The sequence below is a fragment of the Dasypus novemcinctus genome, chromosome 27 (genome assembly GCF_030445035.2).
Source record: "Dasypus novemcinctus isolate mDasNov1 chromosome 27, mDasNov1.1.hap2, whole genome shotgun sequence".
Classification (NCBI taxonomy): domain Eukaryota; kingdom Metazoa; phylum Chordata; class Mammalia; order Cingulata; family Dasypodidae; genus Dasypus; species Dasypus novemcinctus.
The window spans coordinates 16317834-16340130 of NC_080699.1; the positions used below are offsets into that span (position 1 = coordinate 16317834).

At 37.9% G+C, this 22297-nt stretch overlaps 1 protein-coding gene across 3 annotated transcripts in view; it reads right to left on the reverse strand.

Moving 5' to 3' along the window:
- The window catches only part of RDX (radixin), a 77953-nt gene extending 58761 nt beyond the window's left edge, over positions 1-19192 (reverse strand). Inside the window, exons 1-3 of one of the 3 annotated variants that reach the window (XM_071212321.1) lie at positions 19036-19100; positions 7662-7812; positions 4132-4199 (exon numbers count right to left, since the gene is read on the reverse strand). In XM_071212321.1, the coding sequence (XP_071068422.1) occupies positions 4132-4143 (12 nt within the window). In that variant the 5' untranslated portion in view covers positions 4144-4199; positions 7662-7812; positions 19036-19100. Of the gene's footprint in view, positions 1-4131; positions 4200-7661; positions 7813-17548; positions 17945-19035 lie in introns of those variants that run through there. The other 2 variants (XM_071212322.1, XM_058289048.1) reach the window with 2 other exon arrangements.
- Positions 19193-22297: the final 3105 nt, after the last annotated feature.

Consider the following 22297-nt stretch of genomic DNA (forward strand, 5'->3'; position numbering starts at 1 on the left):
CTCTCCTCCCCCGGCTGTCTGTTTTCTGTGTCTTTTTGCTGCGTCTTGTTTCTTTGTCCGCTTCTGTTGTCGTCAGCGGAACGGGAAGTGTGGGTGGCGCCATTCCTCGGCAGGCTGCTCCCTCCTTCGCGCTGGGCGGCTCTCCTTATGGGTGCACTCCTTGCGCGTGGGGCTCCCCTACGCGGGGGACACCCCTGTGTGGCAGGGCACTCCTTGCGCGCATCAGCACTGCGCATGGGCCAGCTCCACGCGGGTCAAGGAGGCCCGGGGCTTGAACCGCAGGCCTCCCATGTGGTAGACGGACGCCCTAACCACTGGGCCAAAGTCCGTTTCCCCAAATGTACTCTTGATTCACTTATAGGTCTATATTTACTAAAATGTTTTAAATACTAATTTTCTCACGTAATTACCTTTCTGGTTGGATACTGCGACAAAAACTTAAGTCTAAACCAAAAATATTTTTGCCCCCGAGTAGCATCTTCATCTAGAATTCACCATGATGCAGTCCAAACTTTTTAAAAACTTTAACTCATACTATAAGAATTCTAAACCAGATTTCTCAACAATGATTTAACAGAGCTTAGTCATTTTTCTAACTATGACCTCTGCACATGGTATAGCTTTTACCTGAAATATCCACTCTCTAATCTTACAGATCCATTCTTCTTTAAAGTGATATGCATTAGAAAATATTTGATACACACAAAACAATACATACAACATATGTAAACAATGAAACATAACAAAATGAAACCCATAAATTCACCATCCAACATTAATAACCAGGATATTCTTTCTTTGTGTATTTCCCAACCCCCACTCCCCCAACTACATATCAGAGGTAAGGTCAAACCACTAATCTGAATGTTGTATGTATTGTTCCCTTGCCTTTAAAAAATATAGCTCCATCTTAAATGTAGGTATATTTAAGTAAAATACTTTTTAGTTTTCTTAATATTAAGCTGTATTAAAATCCTAAAGTACATACAGTGTGTTGTGGTTATGGTTATTACATGGGTATAGTCGTTTTACAAAAATTCATCAACTGACCACTTAGGGTAAATTCTTTAAGGTTTGTATATTCTCTTTCAATAAAATGTTTTAAATAAAAACTGTACTACATGGTACGGTGGTTTCCTTTTTCACTATTATATTTCTAAGAATCATGTTGTGAGTAGTTATAATTCATTCATTTTCACTCTACAATATTCTTCATGTGACTAGGCAATAATGTGACCATTTTCCTGTCAATGAACATTAAGTTATTTCCAATTATTTGCTATTATGAACAAAAATGTTATGAATATTCTTGTACATGTCTCCTAGTACATGTGTATCAGCATTTCTCTAGAAGTTACACTCCAAAGTAGAATTTATGGGTGACAGAGTATGTACACCTTTAACTTCACCATGTAATGCTGTCTTCCAAAGTGATATTATCACTCCCAACAACAGTACCTGAGAATTCCAGCTGATCTATATTCTCACCAACACTGAGTACTATTAGATTCCTTAAAATGGTTGACAATCTAGAGGGTTAAAAAATGGTATCTCAGAATGGTCTTAAGGATTACTAATGAGGGGTGCAGAAGCCTAAGGTGGCCCCATGAATTCCAACCCCTGGTGTTACTCCCAAGATTATGTCACATTAAATGGCAAAAAAGGATTTTGCAAAGGTACTTAAGGTTACTTATCAGTTGGCCTTAAAAGAGATTATATGGGTGGGTCTAAACTAATCCCACGAGCCCTTTAAAAGCAGGCAGTTTTCCCTGACTGGTTGTGGAACAGGTCAGAGAGATTCCAAGTGTGAGAAGAATTTGACACAGGAGAAATTTTCCATTGCTGAACTGGAGGGGCATAGGGACCTGAGAGTGACCTTTAGGAGCGGACAGTGTTCCCAGCCAACACCAAGCAAAAAAATGTGGACTTCATCCTTCAGTAAAGAAGGGTGGAACATTCCTGCAAGGAAAGGAATTCTGCCAGTAATAGGAATAAGCTTGGAAGAAGATGCCATGTTCCAGGGGAGAATGCAGCTGGCCATCACCTCAAGTTCAGCCTTGGGAAACCCTGAGCAGAGAGAGCCTAGTCACACCATCCAAGATTCTAACCTTAGAGTTGTGAGCTAACAAATGGGTATCATTTTAAACCACTACATTAGTGGTTATTTGTTATGGGGCAAAAGAAAACCAATACAATATGTTTACTGACCACTCAATTCTCTGGCTTGAAATGTCTGTTCATGTCTATTACCTGTTTTTCTACTGGGTTATCTGTCTTTTTGTACTTATATGTATGAAGTCTTTATATAGTCTAGATAATAATCCTTTGTCAGTTATTTGTGTATATATACAAAAATTCTTCTCCCAGTGTCTGGCTTACTTTCTACTTTCTTTATGATAATCAGATATTCTTCATTTAGGGTAGTTGAACTTACCAATATTTTACAAATGGGTATTCATTTTTTGCCATGTCTTAACCCTGCAGTCATAAAGATATTCTTATATTTCCTACTATGCATTTTAAAGATTTTTCATAACTTGTCTTCAATCCATTAGGATCTCATTTTGGTGATGATGTGAAGTATAGGTCTAACTTCATTTTTTAATTCCCATATAGATAATGATAAGGAGATTTAAAAATATATATATGACTGCTTAGTTCATTCATGCCTCAAAAACTGCTGCATAAATTAAGTGCCTATATAAAAATTTTGATCACTGGTCAGTTTACCTATTCAGCTAATACCACACACTGTCCTAATTACTATATCTTTAAATAAGTCTTGGTATGTGGTAGGGCCATTTTCCCTTGTGATTCTTCTGAACTGTTTTGGTTATGCTTAGCTCTTTTTCCCTGCTCTTAGCTCCACATAAAACTATAAACTTTTCAAAATACCAAATCATTACATTTAAATTGGTACTGCACTGAATTCATCCCTACCTTGGGATAAGAAATGACATTTTTACAACACTGATGTTTACTATCCATGACTACGCTTTTGCATTAATTTGTGTTCTTCAATGTCTTTCAAAAAAGTGTTTATAATATTCTCCACAAAAATCATTTTAATCATTTCTTAGATATTTTCCTCCTAGATTATGGTTATGTAGCTTTTGTAAATACAGGTTTAAAACTCCTAATGCACAATTTTGACATCCTAAAAGCACTGAAAACTAAAGTTTATTAGTAAATTTTGAGCATTTAAAGTCTGACATGAAGTGTTAAGAAACTATATGGAGAATTTATGCTGCTTCATATGAACATTCACACATTAATCTATAGAACTATTAATGATTTTGAGGTGATATCCCAAACCCTGTGACGTTTCATGATATAATGCATATGTACATAACAAGTTGTATATTCACCTTTCTAAAATAAAAAAAAAATTCTGCATTCTAAACTCATCTAATTTCCAGGGTTTCAAATCTAGGCATTGTGACTCTGGTGAAATATCTTTCCAAAACTGTTTTGTTTTTGCTTCTATATAGAAATGCAACTGATTTTTATGTTACTCCTATTACCAGCTCCCTTGCCAATCTGTTATAATGGACCTGCAAATCCTTGTGTTTATTAAACCAGGAATTGGCAAACTGTTTCTATAAAGGGCTACATAGTAAATACTTCAGGCATTGCTGATCATACCATCTAGGTTCTGCTGCATCTACTCAAGCACTGAATTGGCAGGAGAGAAGAGCAGCCATAGATAATAAGTAATTAAATGTCCTATATTCCAATAAAACTTTATGGACAAAAAATATATAAATAAAAATAAAAACCTTCATGGACACTGAAATTTGAATTTCATGTAATTTTCATGTGTCATGAAATATTATCTTTGATTTTTTTCAACCATTTAAAATAAAAAACTATTCTTAACTTCCTCACTATACAAAAACAAGTGGCAGTCTGGATTTGGCCTGTGGACCGTAACTTGCCAACCTCTGATATAAGCAATCTTAACATCTTCAAATAGTGTTTCTGATTTCTCCCTTCCCAGACCTTAAGCTTTTCATTTTTCTTTCTGAAGACATTTTCCAATTCAATGTTGAATAGCAGCAATAATAAGAGCATTCTGACCTTGTTCCTGATTTTAAATATGTATTAATAAAAGTAATAAATTATACTTACTGGTTTCGGCATTTTCCTTCTCTTTTTGTTACCTTCTTTAAAAATTCTTCTATGAATTCTGTCACCTTCTGTTAAAGAAAAGGAAAGCATAAATATCTTTTTATATAAGGTTTTTATTTTAACTACAATTTGTATAGAATAAGAAAATTAAAACACTTTATAATGTGGGTTTAATGTAACATGGACCTTTCTTTATACCACTTTTCAAGGTTGTCTACTAACATTTTTTAACATTCTCTACAAAGATTAAAATCTGTGATTTAAAACACCATGCATCTCAAAGTGTAAAGCACACTGATCACCCACTACAAGTTTTAATTTAATTAGACAATACACAGCAAGGAAGCATGAAAGCTGAGGGTGCAAATACTGTCTCTTTCTAATTTGAGTCAAGTTCATCCCCATGCCCAGTCTGGTAGACAGGGAGAGGTAAAGGTAAGGACAGAAAGATTCACATTCTAGAGTTGAACTCAAGCACACTTTTCAATCTTTCTTCTGCACTGCCAAAATCAAAGAGAATTTGTGATAAATGAAAACTACAAAAAGATGACTTTTTGAAGAACATTATTTTTCCTTCTTTCTTGAAAGGCTGAAAATTTCAGTAAAAAAATATATACAAGTTGCTTATTCACCTAAGATCTATGAAACAGCTACAGTTCTGCAAGCCAGGGGCCTGCAGGCTACTCACTTGCACATTACTGTATTTACTATCAAATTTAGAATCAACCTGAAGATTAATGTTAAAGTCTATCTTCTCCCCCTAAGACAACAGAAATAAATAGCCCAGGAGACCAGCATGTTGTTTTAGGGTAAATGTTCTTAATAAGAAACAGCCAACAAAATTGTTGGGTTGCCCTCTCCCCTCCAAAAACCTACCAAAAGATCTAAAATTCTTAGTCATTTGTTGTACAGAAGAAATAACTATTATTCCAAATTTAAAAACCTAAAGTTAGAAGTGCAATGTTAGATAAATTGTTACTTGAGAATCAGCTTATCTAGATGACATATTTATTCATTACAGTAGAATCAACTAATTTATAATTTTTAAAACTATATTAACAATTGCTTTTGAGAGCCCATAATTAATAACGTTGAAAATTCACCAAATTGAAATAAAACGAAGCACTGAAGTAAAGTTATTTCCTTAAATTTTACTTAATCATGTACCAATAAACCCATCTATAAGAGGCAACTTCCTCCTGAGATATTTTTTATCTGACTGGATAGTGAAATTCACTTATAAGTATTAAATCCCTCATTCCTTAACTCTATCATCTCTTAGCCTATTTCCTAACTATACTCACTCATTTTCATGAACCGTTATGTTCTTTCAGACCTACCTTCTAATTCTATATCCTCTGCAACATGGGAATCCCTTATATTTTTTATGTAACATTTATGTAATCTAAAGCTTCTTTAAAAATAAATTTTAAAATAAAAAAAAAAAGCCCCCAAATTAATCTGCTTTTGACATCATCTATTAGGTAATAACTCCAAAATCTTATTTCCAGACTTGCTTAGTTAACTTGGGTTGATCAACAACTAAAGGACATCTCAAGCATAGCCAAAACACTTAAATCCCTACCCCATTATCAAAATCTGTTTCGTTTTTTTTTAAAACAAGTCTTGGTAATTTATGTATTTTTGGAAAATAGTCCATTTCATGCAAATTTTCAAATTTAAAGGCAGTTATTCACAGTATTCTCTCTTGATTTTTAAAATATATATCTGATGCTTCAGCTTGACCCCTTTTTCATTCCTTATACTGTTTACTTTTTCCTTTTTTTTTTTTTTTCAGGAAGTACCAGGGATTGAACCTGGGACCTCTACCTCATAAATGGCAAGCAGGCACTCAACCACAGAGCTATATCCATTTCCCCTTTCACTTTTTCTTGATTAATCTTGCCAGTCTGTCAATCTTATTGCTCATTTCTACAAACTAGCTTTCATTTTGTTATGTTTCTTTTTTTTTTTTAATTTTTCCATCATTTTTCTGTTCCCTAGAACTTTGGCTTTACAGTATTTCATTCTCTAATCCCTAGAACAGAAAGTACACCTACATAATTTTTTCTTTTTTAATACATAATTAAGGTCATAAACCAAATATGCCCATTTACAAGGCAATTCCAAGTATAAAGTGATCCCCCTATTCTGCCAGGGAAAATACTTAAAAATAAACTTTAATCATTTGAATATGCAAAATAGCCAAATGTATATTTACATTTATTTCCTTGTATACTTAAATGTTAAAAACACATCATCTATAAAATACTCATAAACATTATTTGCATTTATTTCACACTTCATAGAATTTATTCAAATTCCACAAAAATTAGACATGAGTGTCTCTATCAACACTTAGGTCACTGCGTGAATCACAAGTTTTCAAAATTACATAAGCACTTTTGAATTACATTATACTACAACCACAATTACCCATTTATATAAAACATTAGAAATTTTATTTTCAATTTGTACTGCAAGAATATAATTTAATATTCACAGTGTAACCACTGGATTGTTTTTAATGTTTAGTTTTGTTTTTGAGGTTTTTTTTTAGTTTTCAAATGGAGTAGTTAGAGGCTTGGGAGGGGACAGAGTACTGTCTTTTTATTATTTATATCTAAACTTATTGAGCTTCAGTCAAAGGATGTGCTCTACGAAACCACTATTCATTAAGACTTCCTTAACATCTTGGTTAACTTAGTTTCTTTTTTTAACTCTTCCACATAATAAAAATAATTTATTGGCTGTACTGGATAAGCTCAAGCTAGTCTTTAGTGTTTTGTTCTTAGTCTCTCCACCATTACTCACTTTAGTCTACTTAATAAATTTGAGATAAATATTATTAAATTTTCCCAGCTCTGAATGTAGATATTAATTTCTTCTTGTAAATTGCCAGTTTTTTATTTATATGTTTTTAGGCTATATGAGGTTTACTTTAGAGCTGTTTTATCTTTCCAGTGAATGGTTCCTTTTTTGAAGTAATAATTAAGTTACACCTAGAATCCTAAGCCAACCATTACTCCCTCATCATTTTTTTTTCAACACGTGTATTTTACTGCATCGTTAAAATATCACAACTAAGTCTGGCATTTTGTTGTTTCCATAGCTGGACAACTCTTAGATCTTATTCATTAGCCTGCTGAACTGTTTCTTTTTCAAAGACAAAGATACCATCTAAAAAAGGCTGATATTCTTGTTTTTAACTCTTGTGACTTCTGAATCAAAGGAGCTGAATTTGATACAAGCTCAGTGTTGCTTCCTTCAATATTAACACCTCTTTCTGGGATTGAGATCCTGAACAAGTAATGCCTGACCTCAACCAAACCCTGATGACATCTTTTCCACCCAAGAAGTTTTGGAATTCAACAAGAGACCTGCTCTCCTGACAAAAGTTGAAAAGGCAGTGTGCACAGAGAGACCTCCACTTGGAATGGAAGCCCAGTGTGATACCCTGATCATCTTCTGTACATGACTACAGACAGTGTGAACTGTAGTCAGTTCCTTTCTATTTCCCCACCACTTACCAATCTGAAGCTTCTTCTTTTTCTTTCCAAGGCAGCTGATGTCTACACTTACGTTCCTCTGGGGCCCTTCTCAATAACTGTGCATCCCTTCAGCATGATGCTGACCTTTTCTGGAATGTCAACTGTCTGGTTGCTGAGAATGGTCTTCATTCTCACAGTAAATGAGGCAAAAAAAAAAAAAAAGTCCTTCAGCATTTCTACAATATTAAAGATTTTTTTTTCTGGCATGTTATTCCTGATGAGAGGTCTGCTGTTAATCTAACTCATTCCTTCGAGGTAATACACCCTCTTTCTAGTTTTCTTTAAGGATTTCTATTTTTCTTTGGGGTTCTTCAGATTAGTTCTTACATATATTGCTCAGGATTTGATAGCCTTCTTTATTCTCAAGACTCACACTTTTCTTGAATTCTGGAAAAGTTTTAGCCATTGCATCTGTGGGGACCCAGGGCCCCGACCCCCGAAATCATCAGCACTAGCCGCCCGAGTGACCTAGACTAAGTTTAAGGTTAACAACCCTCCCAAAAGGGGAGAGAATGCAGAGGTGGTATCATAAACTATAATCTTCCCAAAGCGGTTAATGTCCTTGGTAAATGTCCTTCCTAAGAACATAGTGAAAACATCCCAACACCCCATGTGTGCACTTCACGTGACCCTGGCAGGAGCTCTGTTCTCATACTATCAGATGTCCTTGTTCTGAAACCCCGTGTATACCACGCCTCCTTTTCTCTTCTCTTTGAGGAGCACTATCTTCATTCTCTGAACCACCGCCGTCAGAGAGTTTCTTCTGTCCATAAGCCCCAGTAAGCCTTATGCCTGCTAAATGCCAGGTGTGTTCCCTGGTCTTGCCGCTGCACCAACTCATGCCCTTCAGGAGGGGGGTTGGAACAGCTTCTTTCCCATTTTTTCTTCTCATGCAGAAATTCCTATTAGATACATATTGGATATTTTATTTTCTAACCCATACTTTTTAATATTTTTTCATCTCTATTTCTCTGTGCAAATATCCTCCAATTACTAATTATCTCCAGTTGTTTCTAAAATGCTATGTTACCTATCTGTCCATTAGTTAAAATTTTCAGTGATCATATATTTTTATTCTAGAAATTCTTTTTCAAAAATCTGGTACTTTTAAAATATTATTTTCTTTCATAATTTATTTAAATTCTTTTACCCCTATATTTACCTTGTCTCTTTAAAATTACTCTACTACTTTCAGTACATTACGGCTGATTTCTTTCTAGAGTTTGTAATTTTGGATAGATCATGTCACTGACTGAAAAAAACAATCAAGTTAGTCTGCAACTTAATTTCCATTTCTAACAAATCATCTCATAGGAATAACGTGTCTCTACCTCCTTATTTATCAATCACACATAAAATGATTACTTAGGAATGACTTGTATTTAGAGTACTTCATAGTTTTTGAAATATTTTCTTACATATTATTTAACTTTCTACTAATAATAAAAAAGTGAGGAGACAAACAAGACAGGTCACATTAAGTCACTTTATAGTTGAGGAAACAAGGCCCACTGAAGAAAAGTGACTTAAGTCACTTGAGTAATAGTGGCCAACTACAAGTCTCTCTCTCTCTTTTTTTTTTTTTTTTTGAGGTCTAGGGCCAGGGATTGAAAATGAGACCTCGTGTGTGGGAAGCTGGCACTCAACCACTGAGCTACATCTGCTCCCGAGTTGGTTTTTTCATTTGTTTGCTTGTTGTTGTTTTTAGGAGGCCCTGGGAACTGAACCCAGGAACTGCCATGTGGGAAGCAGGCGCTCAACTGCCCAAGCCTCATCCACTCCCTACAAGTCTCTTGACACCTAGAGCCTTGGGCTCTTTCTCACCAACCGGCCTTCCTCTTCTGTGACACAAAAAAAGGGCTAAATAATTTCATTTGTTGGAATTTACATGAAGAAAATAACAGTACATTTGTACAGTAGGACAACTACAAAGATTTTAATTATAGTGCTATTTTATGAGTGTACGTAATATTGGGAGTTTATCTAAATAAATCATAATATATCTATAGGCTCCACTAAACTACAATGCAGCCAATAAATGTGTTACAGAAATACATTAACATACATGGTAAAATACAAACAGTTAAGTGAAAAGGTCGGCTATAAAACCATATATACAGTATCATATTTCTTTTTTTAAAGTATATGGATGAAAAAAAAAAAGCATATGAAGTGATCAGAATAATTATACTCTAAAATATTAAGTGTCTCCAGGAATTAAAATTAATCTGTAAATTTCCAAAATGAAAACAGAGAGCTTTTATACTAAGAAAAACTAATTTCTTAAAATGAAAGAGACTGGCACATTGCTCCGCCCTCCTTTGCTAGACACTGCCCATGTATTCCAGAGAGTTTCGCTACTCAATGAGAGAATGGAGCAGGATTTGCCAGGATGGGAATTCAATAGTCTAGGGGTCATTCTGTAGGTCTCCACCCACTGAGACAACACCCCATGACCACATGAACACACTCACACACCCCAGGTGCACCGCTCCCCACCCACCTTCACACCACCAACACCCCTGACCAGGGATCGTCCCCTACTCAGCCGCAACCAATCTGCATCCCAAAACCTCCCATAAAACAAAGCCAACAACAACAAAAAATAACAAAATTTAAAAACAATAAAAATAATAAATTGAAACTATATATTGCCTAAGAGGCTCAAATATGGCTTCTCCCTAAGCCAAACTCAGCATATAAATTCACTGTCCTCCTACCCCCGGCTTGGAACATGACTTTCAGGGATGAGACTTCCAACTAATAACGCATTTGGAGAAAGACCTACAGCACAAGAGGGAAATCCTGAATGCAAATAAGTTTTTATTACTAAGAGATTTCAAAAGTATGAGTGCGGAGGTCACTCCAGAGGTTATGTTTATGCATGTCTCAGAAGAATCTCACTGTATGCCACAGTAAACGGTGCCTTAGGAAAGCATTCTCCTGGGGGTTCTAGAGACATCTAGACAACGTAGGCAGGGCAGACAACCCCAGGAACTCTGCACCCCATCAGTCGGTCTTACCTTGGAATAGATGATAACCCATCTCTCCCAATGTATCAGAGTCAGATTCATTTATAATTTTCCTACACATGGCTCATGTGCCGCATGTATTTGAACCTATAATTGACACTGTTGAGTATACGTCCCACACACTTAATCTTCCTGCTGTTTCATATGCCAGGTGAGCCCTGAATCACAGCAGAGCTGCAGCCAACACCTACTTTTCAGTTCATCCGACTCACTAAGGACAATGAACAGAAGGATGATGATGGACAACACCCTTCCCAAGAAGCAGAGAATATCTGCAACTGCAAGCAAGACAGTTCCAGCCATCTGCCCCATGGGATCTAAGGCCCTTTCAGATGGAAGCAGAATGGGCATCACAATCCCCAAATTCTCAAGATAGAAAAGTAAACAAACATAGAGGGAGAATGCAACTATGGACTACTAAAGTGAACATATTAATGTTCTAGTAATGGAAGACCTTGTAACTTTAATATAAAGTCAGTGGTCACCAGAGGTTCTGACGGGAGGGAGAGGAACAGGTGTAAATGGGGTATTTGGGGGACACTGGAATTGTCCTGCATTACATTGCAATAACAGATACAGGCCATTATATATCTTATTGAAACCTATAAACCTGTGCACTGCAAAGTGTAAAACATAAACTACAGACCATGCTTAATATCAATGCTTCAATATGTGCTCATCAACTACAACAAATGTACCACACTGATGAAAGAGATGTTGTTGGTAGAGAAGGGTGTGGGAGCCCCCTATATTTTACATGTAATTTTTATGTGATCTAAAGCTCCTTTAAAAATAAAGAAAAAAAAATTTTTAATGAGACTTATTTTTTAAAAAACTGAAGTTGGACCTATACCTTCAGCCTATCATTTAATAAATTAAGTAGGTTAATCTGTTTTAAAAATATAAGATTATGGAGGATTTACAGGTTATAAAAATAAAATATCAAAGTAAAAGTAATAAAATTTTAAAAATGCAAAAACCAAAAGGTTACAAAGTGTGTAAAATAAACAAAAGGTTTCTTGCAAGCAGCCAAAAGGTTACAATGCAAATGAAATATTATTGAGGCCCCACTCAGGAAGTGGTTAAATGAGAAACTCTTCAAAAACCAATCTGATGGGAAAAAGGAATGCACAATGTGCTGATTAAAACTAGAAATTGAAATAGCTTCACTGTATAATTACTTATATACTTATTAAACTAGTAAAATAAGTAATAACTATATGTGCCAATGTTGATGAGACTGTTGGCAAACAAGTAAATATTACTGGTAGTACCATATTGCCAATACACAACAAAAGCTACAAATCTTTTTTGAATAGAAATTCTGCTTCGGGAGTATACCACCAAAGAATTAAACAAATATAAAAGAAGTAATCTGTACCAAGATAGTCTCAGCAGCATTCTTTATAATGTCCAATGATTAAAATAAAAATTAATGTTGAAACTATGTGATAACATGATGGACTATTGCAATTTTTTGTGCGTAGTATGACAAACTGCACCAACATTACATAAGGATAAGTGAAAAGGCAGAATATGTGGCCACCTACTATGTAAATATACAAGGTTAGAGGATATTTAGATATATAGAAATGAGCACTAAATATTAATAGGGCCTTATTTTTGTTATATTCCTAATTCTAAAAATTAGAGATGAGACTTTCAAAAACATACTTCACAAAAAAATCTTTATGAGTTTATTTCCTTATATAACACAATATACATAAGAAGTCCACCTTAAATTTTTTAAGACAAAGTTGGGTATAAATTTAATTGAAAACTCAGTTTAGTCAACTTAATGATTTCTGAAAAAAAATCTATCAGGATAGTATTATTTAACTTCGAAAACATATTTCTAGTCCTTTTATAACTGCACTGGTATAGGTTTTTCCCTTTGAAAAGGCATGTTAATAGCAGAATAAATAAAATGTCCAATTAAAAACTGGAAACACATCCTTGGGTTCCACCTCTAACAGATCTATCTCGAAAACTACCTTTGTCTTCCTGTTTTCTCTAAAAAAGATGTCAACAAATAAGAACAAATATATCACCAAACCACTGTATATCAAAAATATGATAATTAACTCTTCTCCCAACTTCACTCAAAATACATAAATATTGGGAAAGAATTACTCTCCCTTCCCTCTTCTTGAATGTCTCTTTTTTCTGCCGACTCCTGCAGAAGGAATGAAGCCCAACACTGGCAGCTATGCACCCAGCAAGTAGTCTTAAGAGATGCTGCCAGCACACATCTCCCACTTCCACAAAATGACAAATAATGAATATATATATAATCAGTGTTACATTTTAGACAAAACATTCATATAAAACATTTTCTTCTCTGCCCATTAACTCTGAGGGTGAGCCTAAAAACAGCCTACTCTATCTAATACAATGGAAAAACAGCCTCATGCTTAGCAGGCTCAGCTTTACTGAATCATGGCACAACAGCAGCCTCTCACACCTGTCAGGTGGTAAAGCAGGTGCTATTAAGTCCAGTCCATACTGGCCTACACTGAAGCTTCAATAATTTAAAACTGGCTACTTTATTCTTAAGATATTCTTTTCTCTAAGCCTATCTGTATTTTTCCCCCTATCTATTGAGAGACAGTAATAATCCCTAAACATAATTATATCTCCACGGACCAAAATATTCCAAAATATAAAACCAAAAAAATCTCCTCTACCAATTTACTGGTAGACTGGGAAGAAGTGTAACAGAGGAAGAGTATAAACCAAACCAATTTAATGTTAACTCAGGCAATTACGTGAACACAACAACTCTATTAACAAGACAGGTGCTTAAATCATTTTTTTCCCATGGGTTCCTCTGGGGAAGCCAATGGACCCCTTCCCAGACAAATGTTTCTCAAATACCTAAAATAAAATATACAAAATTACAAAAGAAACCAATTAGCTACAATAGAAAATAATTACTAAAATATAATAAGCACAATTTGTGATGTAATATATGTGCTTCTTTATTAATGTTTTAAATACTATCCACTGGTGGATCTAATAACTAAATTCTAAATAATGATGGATGTAGATATCATTTGAGATGTCTGCAACTCTAATGTGACACGAAAATACCTACAATTTCTATTGGAAAAAGCTTCCGGTACTCCTAATTCTATTGTGATTTGTGGCCTACATTCATAATGGGAGAAAATGTGTAAATAAAGATGTAAATTTTTCCCCATTTAAGTTCACAGGCAGGCAGCCCTAAATTTCATCCTCAGACCTCATCTGTGGATCCCAGGTTTAAAACTCTGATATACAAAGAACTATGCTTATGACATTTTTAGCTCAGTGGTAAAAAAAATTTCCAATAGTGAATAGAAGAGCAAAATAACGCACTCTTACCTATACAATGCCTTGTGATCCCTAGATGAAGCAAAGAGGACAAGAATTTTTAATTCCATTTTGCAAACAAAGAATAAGGCCAGAAGTAAGGATAAGGGTAGTGAATGGAAGGAGCATTTGTAGAATACTCACTCTTCAGGCATGTTATCTACAATGCCCAATCTTCACAATAACTGCCCATCCTCCCCTGCCCATAATAGGCATCAAAATCCCCAATCTGAGCTCTATTGGAGGACAGGGTGGGGCTTCTGAAAAAGACAATCCTGCCTAACCCTGTGAATAATGCTTGTCTAAGCAGGATGCTAACCCTGTTGCAGCCATACTGGGATGTAGAGTCTCACTATGATGCTACTGGGGAGAACCACTGGCCAGAGAACTGGAAAGAGACTACGTCCTTGATGCCATTATTGACCAATTACGTGGGATACATTTACTCATTGTTTAAGTTAGTTTGAGGCTTTTCTAGTATTTAGAGCCAAAAAACATCTTAAATGATGGATGGGCTCACAATTGAAGATTGCTCAGTTCTCAATTTTACCAGTCTTATTTAACTTTTTTTTTTTTTTTTGAGGTACCAGGGATTGAAGATTGAACCCAGGGCCTTGTACATGGGAAGCAGGCACTCAACTACTGACCTACATCTGCTCCCCAAGGAGAGCTGGTTTTGTTTGTTTGTTTTTAGGAGGTAAGGGGGATCAAACCCAGGACCTCGTACATGGGAAGCAGGTGCTTAACCACTTGAGCTACATCCACTCCTACCTTCAACTTTTCACAAATAAATAAAAAGAGCCCATATAAATTACAACTCAAAGAAAAACTATATCAAATACTAATACTGAAATTTGTAACTTTATAAATTCTGGAATCTTGGAGCAAATAATAAACAATGCAGAATCTAATTCTTTGATACCGTACTTATAACACCCTTTCACCTTTTATTCTAAATCAGTTTGGCAAACCTCTTTGGAATAAGGTCAGATAATAAATACTGCAGGTTTTGTAGGCCATATGGTCTCTGTCACAACTACTCAAGTCTACCGTTACAGCTTGAAAGCAGTCATAGACAATATGTAAACAAGTGAGCATGTCTATGTTCCAATAAAACTTTATTTACAGCTCTCTCGCCTTTGGACCCCCACTCCTGCCTTCGCCATGTCCCAGTACAGGTCAATGAGCCTGTTCCTGCCCTCTGCGCCCTGCTCTCGCCATTTTTCCCCTGCCATGATGGCCACGCAAGTAAAACCTGGGCATTTGTAATCTATAATGGGGAATTGTAGTCTGTAAATCAGCCCACTTTATCACTTTTCAGCCCCTTCCTCTCTACCTGGGACCCATGATCTGTTATTTTCTCCTATTCCTCTTCCCTCCCTACCTTAATAAATTACTGGCTTAACTAAACACACACACACACAAAACAAAACAAAACCAAAAAAACTTTATGAAAACAGGCCAGCCAGGCTGGATTTGGTTAACAAGCCATCATTCACTGATCCCTGACCTAAACGGTTAATTGCAAAGACAATGTTTCTTCAACAAATCAGCTTATTAGAACTCGAACAACTTTCTTATTTTAAATGTATATATATTATGTAGAAAAGTTACCAGCATTTCTTAAGCATTCTATGCATATACATCAGATCACCTGTCAGTTACTTTGTTTATACAAATAACCTTCTATAAAATGTAATTTAGAATTACATTGTTAAAAGGTCACAGACATTACAATGGGGGGGGGAGCAAAATGCCCGTATAAGCTATTTTATAATATCTACCTATTAAATAAACAAAGCATTTTTAATTAGTGAAATTAAAATATTTCTGTTCATGCTGGCTACGGGGGAGGAGGGCAGCAGAGAGCCCTATAGCACTAATCCTTAACTTGAATGAACCCATCTCTTCTGAAAAGGTGAGCTAGAGTTCACTATTAAATGAAATAAAGAACTAAATCCTATGAACCATATTTCACATCCAAAGGAAGGTACACATATTTTATGGACAATTCACTTCCCAAGGATTTTTAGGACACCATTTTAAAGAACACCATTTTTCACTGTCAATTACAGACCATACTGAAGAAAGAAAACAAAAAGTGAACTTCACCCTCAGTCATTAATCAAGAAAATTTGCACATGTACACACATTTTTTTAAAATTAGTACTGGAAATTCCATTGTGTGTTTTCATTCAAATTAAAATCTGAGAAACTTTATCCACTCCATGTTTTAAACAAGTAGTAATGCTTTCAATGCTTGTTAACAAAACAACCTTATTTTAACAGATTTTAAAACTGAAAGGCTGAATAAGGAATATACTTGCATGCTTACCCTTGTGAAGGTATTGACATTTTCTACATATAAGAAATTTTAACAATGGTTCTCTAGCAAAGTGGAACTAGGAAGGGGATTGGGGAGGTTCTGGGAAAAAGAGGAGCATTTTTAATTACTTTTCATTATTTCTGGGTTGCTGTTGTTTTTAACTTTGCCATAAAATGTCATTACTTTCATAGTTTTTAAAAGTGATTTAAAATATATATTCAGTATACATTAAGTAATACACCAGAAACTAAAATGTAAAGGAAAGAAAGGCAGGACTTCTCTGAAAGGCTAGAAGTCAAGGCATTATCTGGGTTCAGACGGACCACCTCTACTCCCAAAGGGGCACTCACTCTCCCTGGCTGCAGAAGTTCCCAGGACCTCCGGCTGATCAGTAAGGCCTTGAGACTTAAAACATCCTTGTAAGGGTATAGTGTACAGCATCTCAACCAGCTCCACTGAATCCTGTTCCCCACAGTCAGTGTCAGGATCAAGTGGTGCCCACTAGTTCTTAGTCTGCAGGGAGTCCAAGCCATCCCAGAAAGGATGGCATAAGGATGACTATCTAGATTCACAGCAGTAATATGAAATTATATTAGCTATCCCCTATCAGGAATGCTCCGCCAGTACAGACCGGTCCTCACAATCTTAGTAGAAGACATTTTTCAAATGACCTCTGGGGAATGTTGGCTAAAATATGCCCCCATTTTTAAACTGCTTTAAGTTAAAACACATTAAGTTTAAAATGGGTGAAAGAACAAGACACTCACCATTATTCCAAATACCATACAATATTTCATATATATAGAGAGAGAGAGAGAACAAATTTTAAAAGACTGAGTATTGAAAGATCAAAATACATAAAGACTTTCGTTACAACAGCCTGCCAAAGGCAAAAATAAATAAAATTCAATTCTGTTCTTGGGAATGGTGAAGCAATAACAATAAACAACCCTTATTCTCCATCCCTGAGACTACAGGATGTGGGGTAAGAAAGGCAAACAGCAAAATCTGTCATTTCTTACTCCCACAGAGAAGAGACTAGTCAATTTAAGTAATCACAATATCCAAAAGAAAGGAGAAACTCAACATAGTTTCCTCCCCTCAACAGGAAATTAATTATATCCATTCTATAAAGCCCTCTGGGGCTCTCCTACCTGCTGTTCCTTGCAGAGTGGATACAGGAGTAAACAAAACAATTCATGATCCAGAAGGCAAGAATTTAAGGTTTTTAAATAACATAATCAAATTTTGTTCATTTAAATAAAACTGAGAAGAATTCCAAAGTAAACCTATCCATTCCTTACTAATAATACAACTGTTTATTAATAAATTCCTTCCTATATAAAAGTGATTAAGGAAAGTAACAAGACAGTGCAATCCTTTTTACAGCACACTATTAATTTCAAACAGCCTCTACAGTTTGCCATATTTGAGTTATATTATTATTAATCTCCAGAAGATAAAACACACTGGTGAAAACAACGGGATCACGAAAATATAAAATTGCAAGCCTGAATATTAGTTTCTCTTCTCAAATCTAATAATACTCTTTTGGCAAGTTGATTGAGCCATTATTTATCCAGCAAAATGAACGGGGCAATTGTTCATTCAGAGCTCCGTCGGTCGTATGAAAGAGTATTTGGTGTTCCAAAAAATGTATGCTCCATAAACAAGAGATTGCAGTGTCTATGTCAGAGTCCTCGTTTATCAAATACACCCTTATTATTTTAGACTTTTCCATTTACATCATGCCAATCTTAGTGAAAGGAACTGGAACAGTGCCCCCCCCCCACATTAAAACGTCTTCCACAACATCTCAACTGTATTTTAAAATACATTTTCGATGAAGTTGACTTTAAAAACATTTCCAACCTCAATGACAATCAGCCCTTCAGAAAAAAAAAAAATTCGGAACATTTAAAGAAATATGTCCTATATGTACAGTAAGTGATGTACACTCTATTTCAATGCAATAATATATAAAGGCACCCCCCCCCCCCTTTCAAAGTTAGTCCGGAATTGAGTTTGGAATTTTTTTTGTAAAGGAGAAGGGTACTGTACTGAACTTGTGTGGTGGGGCCTGCGATACTAAAATGTGCTGACTCAAGGCCCCGAGAAAGTTCTCCGGCTCCAAGGCCTCCTGCGGCAGCAGGAGCAGCGGGGAGAGGCGAGGCGGCCGGGAGGGCTCCGCGCCCCGAGCCACCCGGGCGGAACGCACGCTCTCCAGTAATTCTACACCTCGCCTTGGGGCTGGCGGCCGGGGGAGAAGGAGTCTCCTCCACGCCGCGCCTCCGCGGCACCACGCCACGCTTTCGGCGCCCCCTGTTTACGTTTCCAAGCTACCCCGAAGGGACGGGCCGGCCCGAGCCCCCGGCCGGGGAGACGTGCGCGGCCGCGGGCCGACTTCGGCCCGGCCCGGCCCGGGCGCCGGCCCCGCGGCTCCTCGGCCGGGCCTCGCGGCTCCCGAGCGGCCTGGGCCCGCCCGGCCGGGAGAGCGCCGACGCCTCGGCCCGCGGGGCGGGGCTGGCGGGAAGCGAGGCCCGCGCGGGCGCCCGCAACTTCGCGCCGCCGCCGCCACCTCAGCGTCCCCGGCGGCGCCCGGGAGCGGGGCGTGGGGGCTGGGAGGGCGCGGGCGGCTTACCCCGAGGGCGAGCGGCTCCTTCCCGCGCGGCGGGCGGCTGGGGCGCGGCGGCGGGGGCGGGCGAGGCGCCGGCGGGGCGGGGGGGGGCGTCGGGCCGCCGGAGAGGAGAGGCGCCGCGGCCGCCGCAGACAGCTCCGCAATATGGCCGCCCGGCGGCTCCTCGGGGGAGAGGCGGGGCTGCCCCGCGCCCCCCGCCTCCCCCCGCCGGCCGGCCGGGCCCGCGCCGCGGCCTGAGCGCCGCCGCCGCCGCCGCCGCGGGAGCCGCCCCCGCCCCGCCCCCGCCCGCCTCGCGCGGGCGTCGCCGCGGGCGGCCGTCAGGGCGGGGAAGCCCGAGGGCCGAGGCCGCGGCCCGGGACGCCCCGCGGGCGGTGGGGAGGCCTGAGGAGACCGGGCGACCCCTGGCAGGGAGGCCCGGGCCCGGGCGAAGCCGGCGGCGAGGGCCGGGCGCCGCCTCCCGCGCGAGCGGAAACTTGAAACTCCCGCTGGTGCCGGAAAGCTGGCGGAGGGCGTCGCCGGCGCCCGCGCAGGGGAACTCCGCCGACGCGGGCGTGCGGCTGGGCGGCTCGGCTTGGAAATCCTGCAACGGGAGAGCGAAACGGGCCTGCGAGGAGGAATTTATATTTCAAACCTAGAACGTTTAAAATTATTGTGGCAGATTTTAACCAACCGGAGAAACTTGCCTTTTCAGGGACAGTTTTTAAACCCCGTTAAATCCTCGCTGGATATGGCCCCCATCAAAGGGGCAAATTTTAATCCCAAAGGATAGTTGATCATTCTTTCCTGTAAACAGGGACATGCTTTGACAATTGTACGGCGAGAAGGAAAAGTTGAAGTGCGGGCCCCAAAGAGCAGCCTCGTCTAAATTATCCTAGACTTAGAGACGACGGTCCAGGCCTAGCCCACTCCCCTCAGCGGTTGGAACTGGACGCACAGCTCCTGGCTTGTCTGTCCTGCCGTCTACTCCCTGCTCCCTCTCGATATTTCAGAACAAAACTTGCTGGCAGTATGCAAACAGCAAGTGCACAAAATCCGATTCGCCTAGCTTGTCCTGTACTTGAAAGGCTTTAACAGTTTACCTTTTATGAACAAACTTTAGATTCAAGTAACAAAACCTCAAGAGTGTAATTAACTTTTGTAGAACAAAATGATTCGCGTCCTCTGTCCTTAGCCCTTGCGTTCCCTGAGACACCCGGTAGCTTTTCCAGGAACTCTCCCTCCCCCCACTTCACTTTCGCTAAGCTTCCTCTTTGCCCTTTGAGACCTCTGTGGACAATTAAAAGCCTCTTAGGTTCCCTGTTCCTCAAGGTTGAGAACAGGTGTGTGCTTAGAGACTCCCAGATTACTCCCTGACCCTGTCTCCACCGTGCAAGAATCCGGGTAGTTGTTCAATATTCCACATCACCGTCTGCATAAATACGGTCAAAGTTTTTGGTAAATTCCTAAATAGTACTCTAATCAAAGGAAAAATATATAATACACTTTGCAACTGAAAATGAAGGATTCACTATTGTTTACCATGTGAAGTGCTTTTATATGACTCTCTCTTGATAATTACAACTTTGTGTTTGAGATAAATACTTTTATTGGCCTGTTTTGTGTGTGTGTGGTTTAACTAATGAATAAAGATTTCTCAAAGGAAGTAAATAATTTGACCAATATAACAGAGCTAGGAAGGGCAGAGCTATGATCAAACCCAGTTATATTTAACTCCAAAGTCATGATTTAATCCTATCATCTGCAACAGCGAACAGACCAGAAATTGTAACATTTCTGCGGGCTATCATGTCAGCAAATATTTAAATGAAAGATAATATTCAAGGCCGGTGAGATAAAAAGGCATTGTAAGTGGAAGTGTTAACTGAAACAACCTCTTTAGAATTTGACAGTGATTCAACCTTTAAAAATGTTTATACTTTTTGCATTCATAATCTCAATCTGAGATTCTTGCTGAAGCAAATACTCTGATATAGAGCAAAAACCTTATTCATAAGATCTACCATATTACATTATTTATAAAATGCAAAAATAAAAAGAATAGCAACTATTTGTCTAAAAAAGTTGCTATATCCACTCTAGTATTTTATTTTTTGTAACGATTTTAAACGTTTAAGTAATTGTATATAACAACATGGCAAGTGACTTTTAGAAATAGCATTAAATGAAAAAAGCAAATTATGAAAGCCTCAATGCACAGCTTCGATTTTTTTAAAAAACTACTAAGGGTTAAGAAAAGATTAAAATCCATAGTTGCCTCTGAGTGGTTCTATGGCCATTTTTTCTTTATTCCATTCTTTAGTATTTTCTGTGGTACTCTTAGAGTGTTTAAAAACCCCAAATAAATTTAAGTCAAGTTTTCCTACCACTATGGTTCGCCAATTATACAAAAGCATCTCCTAACTGTGAAGCCTTCTGTAAAGAATGATGGTGAGTTAAACTGACAGTTTTATGATCAGGGATCACGTTTTGATTGTAAATGTAATCTAACATGCTCACACATACACCCACACACACTCACACACACCGTAGTTTTATTTTGTTTCTTACATCGAATACACACACCTTTAAAGCAAATATTAGAGATTTAATTTAAAATTTTCCCATCTATATCCCAAGGATTTCAAATGCCAAGAGGAAAAAAAAATCATGCATGTTTGCTGGAACTACTTTTTTAAAGAAAAAAATTCTGAAGAAATTGATCAGTGATCACAAAATTTTTATTTTATATATAATGTGTATAAAAAAAGAAACACCAGACCTGAACTATTACAATCTACTGCTAAGACTTCTCTACTACAATGCTACTCTACTCCACCACAATATATGAGCTAATTCTGGAATTCCATTGATGGCTACATAGCATTTGTCTCACTAACACATAGAAAAGTCCTTCTTGAAAATGAAGAAAATTCCTTTTTGCAAGAATGGCTTATAAACAGAAGTTTTTGGAACTAGAACAGACATTTATTGAGTTTTAGGCCCCATGCTAGTTTGAATTAGACTTGGTTCTTGACCTCTAGTGTCACTAATGGGAAAGGCAGACAAACAGTGCTGTACAACATGAGATGTAATAAAGATAGGCACATAACATTACGGAAGACAGAAAAGAGGGCAACCAACTCTGCGTAAAGAAGAGAAAGTTATACAAAGGAAGAGAGAGTGAAGTCCCCTAAGAGAAGTGGAGAAAATGCAATCGCTTTGCAGGTTGAGCAACCAGAGAGAGTTGATGTTTGAATATAAGAATGTTTATAACTAGAGACTTCAG